The sequence below is a fragment of the Haematobia irritans genome, chromosome 4 (assembly GCF_050003625.1).
Source record: "Haematobia irritans isolate KBUSLIRL chromosome 4, ASM5000362v1, whole genome shotgun sequence".
Classification (NCBI taxonomy): Eukaryota; Metazoa; Arthropoda; class Insecta; order Diptera; family Muscidae; genus Haematobia; species Haematobia irritans.
This window is the reverse complement of record NC_134400.1, coordinates 21115012-21128982: the sequence shown is the minus strand read 5'-3', so window position 1 is coordinate 21128982 and position 13971 is coordinate 21115012. Positions and strand designations below refer to the sequence as shown.

The following is a 13971-nucleotide window of genomic DNA, read 5'->3' as shown; positions in this document are numbered from 1 at the left end:
AACTTTATTTCTGTTGAAAATTTTTGCAAAATTTTATTTCTGTAGAATATTTTGTCAAAATTTTATGTCTATAGAAAATTTTGTCGAAATTTTATTTCCTTAGAAAATTTTGTCAACATTTTATTTTTATAGAAAATTTTGTCAAAATTTTATTTCTAAAAAAATGTTGTCAACATTTTATTTCTATAGAAAATTTTGTCAACATTTTATTTCTATAGAAAATTTTGTCAACATTTTATTTCTATAGAAAATTTTGTCAAAATTTTATTTCTATAGAAAAATTTTTTCAAAATTTAATTTCTATAGCAAAGTTTGTCAAAATTTTATTTTTTTATGGTCAGATAAAATGCCAATAATAGATATTGACAAAGACCAAAAACCAAAATTCAAACCAAACCAAAGTCTCATCTTTCCTTTCCTTTTTTTAGTCCAAATGCTCCATTTCTATGCCTTGGAATAAAAAGGAGCAAAGTTTTTAAAATTTTGACGATTCGCCTTTTTGTAATAATGTAGAAATAGAAAGAATTTCATGTAAACCTCATTTATTATACTGAACCTATTACCAAAACATCCCCAAATTTATAAATTCCGGCAACGTAAAATTATTCCAATTTTGGAGAAAATTCTCCGTACCGCCAACACTGTCCTGAAGTCATATTTCGGAAGACACCTCCCTTTTGCCGTCCAGTCCAAAAGCGTGTCACTTCTGATGTGAAACAACCAAAAACCCATATTTTCTTGATATACATTCAGTGTCATGCACATTCCAAGATTACATCAAGGCTATATAACCTTTGCGTTTGCTTCTTTATTGTCTGTCGACTGGACTATAGGCCTTTGTGGTCTCTCCTTTGTGGTATTCTGTAACTTTTAATATAATTGCGATGACTTATTTTTGCCATATTCTCAAATTTCATTCTCAAAACAAAACACACTGATGACGCAAACATCCCATATATTCCTGTATATGAATTACATTTTCACTACAAATGTTTTGAAGTTGCTACCAAAAAATCTCATTACGGCTTCTAAAATGAAAAGAATATTTCCGAAAAGAAGAGCAACAACAAAATAAAAATGTGGGACACATTGTGTTCCACTATATGTACGCTGGCAAGCTTTCTGCGGGAAGTCCATTTAATGAAATGTATATGTAAAAAAACTAAACATATTAATAGATAATAGATATTGAGCAAGAGGGCATTGATATTGCCCAGTGTCATGCACTGGAATTTGTAACAAAACACACTTTCTTTTTGGTACCAAATGGTACATACACACAGAAAAGCATATTACCAAAATATTGCCAATATAAAAGTTGATTGGAGTTGAAAATGTAAAATGATAAAAATAAATTTGTAGTCAAAATTAATTTAGTTGAGAACATTTGTTGAATGTTTTTTTTTATTGTTTTTTTAACTAGAACATTAATTTTCCAAATTAACTTTTTATTAAATAAATAAATATTTTAAATCAAAAATATAATAAAAATTTATGGTCGGAAATAATAACTTTTTATATAACCATACTAATTTGACTCCAAACTCAAGAAAATTCCAACTGTAATTATAGTCGGAAAACATCATATAAAATTATAAGAAAATTGTTTCATCAAAAGATGAAATGATTATAAATAAATAAACAACAAGTGAAGTGACCAATATATAATAAGTATATACGGCCGTAAGGCCGATTAAATACGTATATAATTAAGTTTGACAAAATTTTCTATAGAAATAAAATTTTGACAAAAGTTTCTATAGAAATAAAATGTTGACAAAATTGTCTATAGAAATAAAATTTTGACAAAAGTTTCTATAGAAATAAAATGTTGACAAAATTGTCTATAGAAATAAAATTTTGACAAAATTTTCTATAGAAATAAAATTTTGACAAAATCTTCTATAGAAATAAAATTTTGACAAAATTTTCTATAGAAATAGAATTTTGACAAAATTTTCTATAGAAATAAAATTTTGACAAAATTTTCTATAGAAATAAAATTTTGACAAAATTTTATATAGAAATAAAATTTTGACAAAATTTTCTATAGAAATAAAATTTTGACAAAATTTTCTATAGAAATAAAATTTTGACAAAATTTTCTATAGAAATAAAATTTTGACAAAATTTTCTATAGAAATAAAATTTTGACAAAATTTTCTATAGAAATAAAATTTTGACAAAATTTTCTATAGAAATAAAATTTTGACAAAATTTTCTATAGAAATAAAATTTTGACAAAATTTTCTATAGAAATAAAATTTTGACAAAATTTTCTATAGAAATAAAATTTTGACAAAATTTTCTATAGAAATAAAATTTTGACAAAATTTTCTATAGAAATAAAATTTTGACAAAATTTTCTATAGAAATAAAATTTTGACAAACTTTTCTATAGAAATAAAATTTTGACAAAATTTTCTATAGAAATAAAATTTGGACAAAAGTTTCTATAGAAATAAAATTTTGACAAAATTTTCTATAGAAATAAAATTTTGATAAAACTTTATAATAGAAATGAAATTGTGATAAAACTTTCTAATAGAAATGAAATTTTGATAAAACTTTCTAATAGAAATGAAATTTTGACAAAATTTTCTATAGAAATAAAATTTTGACAAAATTTACTATAAAAATAAAATTTTGACAAAATTTACTATAAAAATAAAATTTTGATAACAGTTTCCATAGAAATAAAATTTGGGCAAAATTTCCTATAGAAATAAAATTTTGACAAAATTTCCCATAGACATAAAATGTTTACAAAATTTTCTATAGAAATAAAAATTTGACAAAATTTCCCATAGAAATAAAATGTTGACAAAATTTTCTATACAAATAAGTTTTTTAAAAAATTTGCAATTTTTTGTTTTTGGCGAAAATTGTCTCCAAATTTTGGTTGATTATTTGGCTCGAGTGGCAACCGTGGTCTGAGACAAATATTCGATGCGTTACAAACGAAATGACAAAGTTATTATACTCTCCTTCCGTTGTAGAGTATAAAAAGTTCGATTTACATTTAAAATTTGAATAATGAAAATAATATGTTCGACATATAGACGAAATTGGGTTGTCAATATAACGATCACGAGGGAGCCACCGTGGTGCCTTGCATACACAAGGTCGTGGTCTCGATTCCTGCTTCGACCGAGCACCAAAAAGTTTTTGAGCGGTGGATTATCCCACCTCAGTAATGCTGGTGACATTTCTGAGGGTTTCAAAGCTTCTCTAAGTGGTTTCACAGCAATGTGGAACGCCGTTCGGACTCGGCTATAAAAAGGAGGTCCCTTGTCATTGAGCTTAACATGGAATCGGGAAGCACTCAGTGATAAGAGAGAAGTTCACCAATGTGGTATCACAATGGACTGAATAGTCTAAGTGAGCCTGATACATCGGGCTGCCGCCTAACCTAACGATCACGAAAAATGTCAAAGCTGGCCAAGAATGATTAACTTCGTGACATGGATTACCAAAATACTCGCATAGATGAAAATGTACATCGCATCGACGGATTAGTTTTATCAATTGCATCGATTGATAAAACTGATTCATCCATTACGATTATTTATTATTTTTTCTTTGAGTGTAAGAAATATATGAAATAGGGATTACATATTTTATGGACCGTATTGAAAAAAAAAAAAATAGCACTAACGTATGAAGATTATCATCCCTAATGACTGACGGGTCAGGCGGGTGTAATTTTGGTGTCCGTCTGTCTGGCTGCTCTCATTTCGTAAATGAGGGAGAAGGAGGATAAATTCCCATTAAAAATAAAACAGCAGAAATATTTTGAGAATTCTTGAAAATATCTTGTACGAGAGTCAAAGTGAACTTTGAAAAATGGAAGCAATCACATCTCTTTTTGTTATTGCTTCCCATGGTGAATGGCAATGCATTTTCTTTTCGGTATAACCAGGAGATGATTTCCCAAAGATGTTCAGATGTTGAGATTTTAGTTGCAAGTGGCGCGTTCTGTAGATCATTCGTCTTCTCGTGTGTGTTGTTAATTGTGCGGGACGAGTTCTCTATTTTTTTTTGTTTGGAAAATATTCATTTGAATAAAAGCTGGAAATTAAATTAAAAATAATGGAATAAGAAAAAACAAAACGAAATTGCCAAAAACCCTCTTTTTGTTTTGTTTTTAGAATGTAGTTTAGAAGTGTAACAAATATAGTGTCAGTCTCGTGTCGCTTATAATTTCTATTACGTTTCGTTTTGTTAATTACGTGAACTTGTTTCTTCACTCATTGCAAATGATAACCCTCAAAGTTTGAGAAAGAAATAAATCGTTTGCCACCTCAAAAAAAAAAAAATCGTGTATCTCAGTCTTCGAAAAAATCGTTTTTGTTTTTTCTTTTTCAATATTTATGATGAAAGTGTCCTCGTTTCTCGTGTGAATCTGTGTCTCGTGCCCAATATTTGAATTGGAAAATCCCATTTGACAACATCTACAAGACATTTGGTGTGGGGGCTGCTGCTGCTGCCCATTGCCCTTTTTACAAAGTCAACGTCACTCACTTCGTCGTTATGCACGAGTATTTTGGTCTTATGTGCATTGGCCAAACAAACCGCATTCACGTTGTTGCACTTCGATTCTTTTTCGAAAAAGAAGAGTGCTTATTTTGAAAAATCAAAAAAAAAAAAATCCTATGGCGAAATTCTCTTTACTCTCTTAAGGCCCCACATAGGCTCCACAATTAATGGCTGATTTTTACTATGGATCTTTATGCTGTCTATGATTGGGTATGTATTCCGTACTAGACGTTTATAGTAGGTTACAAGAGGGAAACTTTCCCCTGGACAAATATATACAGCAGTAAGGTCGGCCGGGCCGAATCTTAAATACCTACCACCATGAATCAAATATAATAGTATCCGCCGAAAACTCTTAGTCGTAGCGGGTTACTGGATGATATATAATTTCAGGGGGTTTGACGATAGGTATTCTCCCAAGCAGATCAGTTCCACCAGTACGCTTCCCGAAGAGAAATTTAAAGATTCTACCTATGATGACTAGAACAGAGTCTGGATTTATAAGAACCATTTTTGGTTGAGTTTTTTTTGGGGAATCATAAACATCTCGTTTAAGTGTGCAAGAAATTGATTTGAAATCTCCCATTATCCCCAAAAAGTGAAATCGGTCTATATGGAGGCCTTACCAAATGGACCTATAAAAACTAAATCCAGGTTTTTGTGGCCAGTATATTTACAATTTCAGGAAAATCGGATAAAAACTATGGTTTCCACAAGCCAAGAAGTAAACTCAGGATATCGGTCTATATGGGGGCTATACCAAAACATGGACCGATGCACACCATTAAAAATTTATTAATGGTCCTAAAATATCTCTAGATTTCAAATTTCAGGTCAATTGGATAAAAACTACGGTTTCTAGAACCTCAAAAAGTAAAATCGGGAGATCGGTTTATATTGTGGCTATACCCAAACATGGACCGATAGGCATCATTTTCGGCACACCTAGTTTTGGCCATAAAATAGGCAAATCGGATAGCAAATACGGTTTCTAGAAGCCCAAGAAGTAAACTGGGGAGATTGGTCTATATTGGGGCTATACCAACAGATGGACCGAATCGCCCCATTTTCGCCACACCTATTTGTGGTCCTAAAATACCTCTAGACTTCAAATTTCAGGCAAATCCGATAGAAAATACGGTTTTTAGAAGCCCAAGAAGTAAAATGGGGAGGTCGGTCTATATGGGTGCTATACCAAAACATGGAATGATAGACACCATTTCCGGCACACCTATTTGTGGTCCTTCAATACCTCTAGATATCAAATTTCAGTCAAATCGGATAGAAAATACGGTTTCTAGCAGCCCATAAGACCCCAAGTCGGGTGGTCGGTTTGTATGGGGGCTGTATCGAAACATGGACCGATATAGCCCATCGTGGGAGCCACCGTGGTGCAATGGTTAGCATGCCCGCCTTGCATACACAATGTCGTGGGTTCGATTCCTGCTACGACCGAACACCAAAAAGTTTTTCAGCGGTGGATTATCCCACCTCAGTAATGCTGGTGACATTTCTGAGGGTTTCAAAGCTTCTCTAAGTGGTTTCACTGGAATGTGGAACGCCGTTCGGACTCGGCTATAAAAAGGAGGTCCCTTGTCATTGAGCTTAACATGGAATCGGGCAGCACTCAGTGATAAGAGAGAAGTTCACCACTGTGGTATCACAATGGACTGAATAGTCTAAGTGAGCCTGATACATCGGGCTGCCACATAACCTAACCTAACCTAACCTAGCTTCTAACTTGACCGGCCTGCTAACAAAAAACGAATCTGTACCAAATGGCAGGATGATATCTCCATTATTGAAAGCTGCACGTTGATTACAACAGACAGACAGACGGACATAGTTATATCATTTCTCCCTGATCTAAAATATATATATATATATATATTATATATATATATATATATATATATATATATATATATATATATATATATATATATATATATATATATATATATATATATATATATATATATATATATATATATATATATATATATATATTATATATATATATATATATTTATATATATATATATATATATATATATATATATATATATATATATGTATATATATATATATGTATATATATATATATATATATATATATATATATATATATATATATATATATATATATATATATATATATATATATATATAATATATATATATATATATATATATATATATATATATATATATATATATATATATATATATATATATATATATATATCATATCTTCCCCATATAAACCGTTCTCCAGATTTGACCTCCGGAGCATCTTAGAGAACCAAAATTACTCTGATCCGGTTCAAATTTGGAACGTAGTGTTAGTATATGGCCGCTAACAACCATACCAAAATTGGTCCATATCGGTCTATAGTTATATATTGCCAATCCCCAATCACACCAAAAATGGTCCATATCGGTTCATAATCATGGTTGCCACTCGAGCCAAAAATAATCTACCAAAATTTGATTTCTATAGAAAATTTTGTCAAAATTTTATTTCTATTGAAAATTTTTTTAAAATTTTATTTCTATAGAAAATTTTGTTAAAATTTCATTTCTATAGAAAATTTTGTCAAAACTTTATTTCTATAGAAAATTTGTCAAAATTTAATTTCTATAGAAAATTTTGTCAAAATTTTATTTCTATGGAAAATTTTGTTAAAATTTTATTTCTATAGAAAATTTTGTTAACTTAATATACATCACGTATGGACTTATTTACAATTTAGAAGACGGTGTTAGGAAATTTTAAGATAACAGGTTGGCTGATAAGTCCCCGGTCTAACAAAGAAAAACACATTTTTTTTTTGTCAAAATTCGTTTTTATTATTCAACATAGTTCCCTTCAAGAGCGATACAACGATTATAACGACCTTCCAATTTTTTGATACCATTTTGGTAGTACTCCTTCGGTTTTGCCTCAAAATAGGCCTCAGTTTCGGCGATCACCTCTTCATTGCAGCCAAATTTTTTCCCTGCGAGCATCCTTTTGAGGTCTGAGACCAAGAAAAAGTTGCTGGGGGCCAGATCTGGAGAATACGGTGGGTGGGGAAACAATTCGAAGCCCAATTCATGAATTTTTGGCATCGTTCTCAATGACTTGATGCACGGTGCGTTGTCTTGGTGGAACAACACTTATATGAATTCGACCTTCAAACGCTCCAATAACGCCATATAATAGTCACTGTTGATGGTTTTTCCCTTCTCAAGATAATCGATAAAAATTATTCCATGCGCATCCCAAAAAAAAAAAAAACAGAGGTTGGCTGATAAGTCCCCGGTCTGACACATAGATGGCGTCGGTAATATTAAATACATATTAGTTTTATATAGTAGCAACCTTCAAATGATTCGTTTCAAAATTTGACGTTTGTAAGTCAATTAGTTTGTGAGATAGAGCGTCTTTTGTGAAGCAACTTTTGTTATTGTGAAAAAAATGGAAAAAAAGGAATTTCGTGTTTTGATAAAATACTGTTTTCTGAAGGGAAAAAATACTGTGGAAGCAAAAACTTGGCTTGATAATGAGTTTCCGGACTCTGCCCCAGGGAAATCAACAATAATTGATTGGTATGCAAAATTCAAGCGTGGTGAAATGAGCACGGAGGACGGTGAACGCATTGGACGCCCACAAAATGATTTTGAATGACCGTAAAATGAAGTTGATCGAGATAGCATAGGCCTTAAAGATATCAAAGGCACGTGTTGGTCATATCATTCATCAATATTTGGATATGCGGAAGCTCTGTGCAAAATGGGTGCCGCGCGAGCTCACATTTGACCAAAAACAACAACGTGTTGATGATTCTGAGCGGTGTTTGCAGCTGTTAACTCGTAATACACCCAAGTTTTTCCGTCGATATGTGACAATGGATGAAACATGGCTCCATCACTACACTCCTGAGTCCAATCGACAGTCGGCTGAGTGGACAGCGACCGGTGAACCGTCTCCGAAGCGTGGAAAGACTCAAAAGTCCGCTGGCAAAGTAATGGCCTCTGTTTTTTGGGATGCGCATGGAATAATTTTTATCGATTATCTTGAGAAGGGAAAAACCATCAACAGTGACTATTATATGGCGTTATTGGAGCGTTTGAAGGTCGAAATCGCGGCAAAACGGCCCCATATGAAGAAGAAAAAAGTGTTGTTCCACCAAGACAACGCACCGTGCATCAAGTCATTGAGAACGATGCCAAAAATTCATGACTTGGGCTTCGAATTGCTTCCCCACCCACCGTATTCTCCAGATCTGTCCCCCAGCGACTTTTTCTTGTTCTCAGACCTCAAAAGGATGCTCGCAGGTAAAAAATTTGGCTGCAATGAAGAGGTGATCGCCGAAACTGGGGCATATTTTGAGGCAAAACCGAAGGAGTACTACCAAAATGGTATCAAAAAATTGGAAGGTCGTTATAATCGTTGTATCGCTCTTGAAGGGAATTATGTTGAATAATAAAAACGAATTTTGACAAAAAAATGTGTTTTTCTTTGTTAGTCGGAAATCAATATTTCGCTGTGTTACAAACGGAATGACAAACTTATTATAATTTATGATTTACATTTTACGAGTGTAGGGACATCAAGGTATAGCGATCTATCAGGAGGTGATTCCGTGTCTATAGGTAAAATAAATACCGTGGTATCCCCACCATTTGGTACCTTCTCTAACCTAAGTTAAAATATCAACGCTGGTGTACATTTATCTAAAATCAAAAAGATAATTTTATGTTTTTTTTTTTTTTATGGTGAATGATTGTCTATGCAGAAAATATACAAAAAGAACAAGTATATACGTCCGTAAGTTCGGCCAGGCCGAAACTTATGTACCCTCTACCATGGATTAACATACATAGAAACTTCTAAACACTGCCATTCACAATCGAATTACTTGGGTTGCAGTAACGCTTGCCGATGGCAAGGTATCTTAAAACTTCCTAACACCGTCTTCTAAATTGTAAGTAAGTCCATACGTGGTGTATATTAAATTAACAAAATTTTCTATAGAAATGAAATTTTAACAAAATTTTCTATAGAAATGAAATTTTACCAAAATTTTCTATAGAAATAAAATTTTAACAAAATTTTCTATAGAAATAAATTTTTGACAAAATTTTCTATAGAAATAAAATTTTAACAAAATTTTCTATAGAAATAAAATTTTAACAAAATTTTCTATAGAAAAAAAATTTTGACAAAAATTTTCTATAGAAATAAAAATTTGGTAGATTATTTTTGGCTCGAGTGGCAACCATGATTATGAACCGATATGGACCATTTTTTGTGTGATTGGGGATTGGCAATATATAACTATAGACCGATGGTATGGTTGTTAGCGGCTATATACTAACACGATGTACCAAATTTCAGCCGGATCGGATGAAATTTGCTTCTCTTAGAGCAATCGCAAGCCAAATTTGGGGGTCCGTTTATATGGGGGCTATACGTAAAAGTGGACCGATATGGCCAATTTGCAATACCATCCGACCTACATCACTAACAACTACTTGTGCCAAGTTTCAAGTCGATAGCTTGTTTCGCTCGGAAGTTAGCGTGATTTCAACAGACGGACGGACGGACATGCTTAGATCGACTCAGAATTTCACCACAACCCAGAATATAAAGGGTGATTCTTTTGAGGTTAGGATTTTCATGCATTAGTATTTGACAGATCACGTGGGATTTCAGACATGGTGTCAAAGAGAAAGATGCTCAGTATGCTTTGACATTTCATCATGAATAGACGAACGATCTGCCACAACGTCGAATTTTCAGTGAATGGGCCCTAGAAAAGTTGGCAGAAAATCCGCTTTTTTATCGACAAATTTTGTTCAGCGATGAGGCTCATTTCTGGTTGAATGGCTACGTAAATAAGCAAATTTGCCGCATTTGGAGTGAAGAGCAACCAGAAGCCGTTCAAGAACTGCCCATGCATCCCGAAAAATGCACTGTTTGGTGTGGTTTGTACGCTGGTGGAATCATTGGACCGTATTTTTTCAAAGATGCTGTTGGACGCAACGTTACGGTGAATGGCGATCGCTATCGTTCGATGCTAACAAACTTTTTGTTGCCAAAAATGGAAGAACTGAACTTGGTTGACATGTGGTTTCAACAAGATGGCGCTACATGCCACACAGCTCGCGATTCTATGGCCATTTTGAGGGAAAACTTCGGAGAACAATTCATCTCAAGAAATGGACCGGTAAGTTGGCCACCAAGATCATGCGATTTGACGCCTTTAGACTATTTTTTGTGGGGCTACGTCAAGTCTAAAGTCTACAGAAATAAGCCAGCAACTATTCCAGCTTTGGAAGACAACATTTCCGAAGAAATTCGGGCTATTCCGGCCGAAATGCTCGAAAAAGTTGCCCAAAATTGGACTTTCCGAATGGACCACCTAAGACGCAGCCGCGGTCAACATTTAAATGAAATTATCTTCAAAAAGTAGATGTCATGGACCAATCTAACGTTTCAAATAAAGAACCGATGAGATTTTGCAAATTTTATGCGTTTTTTTTTAAAAAAAGTTATCAAGCTCTTAACAAATCACCCTTTATATACTTTGTGGGGTCTTAGAGCAATATTTCGATATGTTACAAACGGAATGACAAAGTTAATATACCCCCATCCTATGGTGGAGGGTATAAAAAAGTCTAATTGAGTTTTCCAATCGACACCAATACAATTTTCGATTGAATCAATTAAAATATTAATTGAAAATTTCCAACCAAATCACTTAATTTTTTAATCAAATCGTTTTGTTACACCCAATTAAAACTGTGATTGATACAATCATTTTCGTGATGGAAGACATTTCAATTAAAAGCTAAATTGGATTTCGTGATTGAATCAGAACAATTTAGTTTGTGTGTACACACAACAAAAAATTTTTCTGATTCAATCACGAAATTAATTGATCCAATTAATTTTTTAATTGAAATGTCTTCAATAACAGAAATGATAGTATCAATTAAAAAATTAATTGATCCAATTAAAAAATTAATTGATACTATTAATTTATGTGATTGATTTTTGTTTCAATTAAAAAATTTGTTGATTCAATTAAATTTTTAATTGAATATTTTTTAAAACTCAATTAAAATTTTAATTGGAAAATTTTTCGTGAATTTTTTTTCTGTGTATGTATCTAATTATTACTAATAAATTATTTTCATTTTGTTGTAGAAGTCATTCACACTAAATTGCTATTGTGACTCTTTATTAAAATTACTCTGGCAGAATTTAATTGACGAGATAGTCCAGATAGAACCCAATTGCTGCTCTGGATAACGCGTACAAGTTTTTATATCCAGTTTTAAAAGAAAACAAATCTATTGTACTTATATATTTGTATGGCGCTGCAACAGTATTTTCATTCTCTCTCTCTCTCTCTCTCTTGCGTGTAATAGTTTGTAAGAGATGTTGTGTGTGTTGCTGACACATGTTGGTTGTTTGTCTATGGGAGATATTTTTGGTTGTTCATTCGACTGCTGTCTTATGTGTTTTGTTTGGTGCGAGGAACCGCTTGGAACCGCATGTTTTTCCAAAGTTTCCCACTATTTGCTATATTTTATTATCAAACGCTACATACTTAAATAAATACGATATGTAAAAGTATAAAAATCACATAAAATTGAATAGGCGTAGAACATCAGATACCTTACACAATAGTGCTTGCCGCGACAATAAGGAACATCTTACAAATTGGGTGATATTATTTGAAACAAGGAATAGAAATGCATGAATGACATATGTACAGAGCTATTTTGTAATATGTAATAATTTTTTTTACAAGACGTAAGAATAAATTATAAAATATGAAATGTGGGAGACAAATGAAATTGAATAGAGCGCCATAAACGGATTTTATTGCTACTTCTTAATACATTTTCATGGTCGTCCACCTTTTGCATTCCCACTGCATCCATTGAAGAAATATGATCACCTACTAGGATCACAATATTTTTGCGACAAAAATGTTCTATCTTCATTATCCAAAAATACCATTTTGCTCTAGGAGGTGATCACATTATTCCATTAGTAAAAAAAACTTTTGTGGTTTCTAGGCGAAAACTGCGTTAATTCATTTTCACATACACTTTATTCCATTAAGAAATGTCTACATTGACCAAAAAAGTAGTAGTCCGTTAGATCGTGATCAAGGCTGCATCAAAATATTCATCTCCCAGTTTTCGCTTAGTCATCAAAGATATGTGTGGTCTAGAGCATTGTACGGACGGAAGACCTAGCTCTTCCTGTTGATCAGTTCTAGTCGTTTTTTTTCCGATTGCTTGCTTCAGTCTTATCAGTTGCTGCCAGTATGTTTAGAATCAATGGTTTGACCAGAGCGGGGCCCTTCGCATAATGTTTCGGTCATAAATTCTACACTAGAAAAAAAAAACAAGTAAGGAAAGTCTAAAGTCGGGCGGGGCCGACTATATTATACCCTGCACCACTTTGTGGATCTAAGTTTTCGATACCATATCACAACCGTCAAATGTGTTGGGGACTATATATAAAGGTTTGTCCCAAATACATACATTTAAATATCACTCGATTTGAACAGAATTTGATAGACTTCTACAAAATCTATAGACTCAAAATTTAAGTCGGCTAATACACTAGGGTGGAACACAATGTTAGTAAAAAACAAGTAAGTAAAGTCTAAAGTCGGGAGGAGCCGACTATATTATACCCTTCACCACTATGTAGACAAACATTTGTGTTACCATCTCAACTACTTAAAATTTGCTGGGAGCTATATAAAGGTTTGCATTTCCAGATACAAATACTTTTAATGGAAACAATTTTTTTGTAAAGGGTGATTCTTTTGAGGTTAGGATTTTCATGCATTAGTATTTGACAGATCACGTGGGATTTCAGACATGGTGTCAAAGAGAAAGATGCTCAGTATGCTTTGACATTTCATCATGAATAGACTTACTAACGAGCCACAACGTCGAATTTTCAGTGAATGGGCCCTAGAAAAGTTGGCAGAAAATCCGCTTTTTTATCGACAAATTTTGTTCAGCGATGAGGCTCATTTCTGGTTGAATGGCTACGTAAATAAGCAAAATTGCCGCATTTGGAGTGAAGAGCAACCAGAAGCCGTTCAAGAACTGCCCATGCATCCCGAAAAATGCACTGTTTGGTGTGGTTTGTACGCTGGTGGAATCATTGGACCGTATTTTTTCAAAGATGCTGTTGGACGCAACGTTACTGTGAATGGCGATCGCTATCGTTCGATGCTAACAAACTTTTTGTTGCCAAAAATGGAAGAACTGAACTTGGTTGACATGTGGTTTCAACAAGATGGCGCTACATGCCACACAGCTCGCGATTCTATGGCCATTTTGAGGGAAAACTTCGGAGAACAATTCATCTCAAGAAATGGACCGGTAAGTTGGCCACCAAGA

General features: G+C 33.0%; 1 protein-coding gene across 7 annotated transcripts in view; it reads left to right on the top strand.

The window, feature by feature from the left end:
- The first annotated feature begins 3988 nt into the window (after positions 1-3988).
- Positions 3989-13971, top strand: part of Plp (Pericentrin-like protein) — a 155294-nt gene continuing 145311 nt past the window's right edge. For all 7 annotated transcript variants that reach the window (XM_075306279.1, XM_075306278.1, XM_075306282.1 and 4 more), the window contains exon 1: positions 3989-4749. In XM_075306279.1, the coding sequence (XP_075162394.1) occupies positions 4723-4749 (27 nt within the window). In that variant the 5' untranslated portion in view covers positions 3989-4722. The remainder of the gene's footprint in view (positions 4750-13971) is intronic.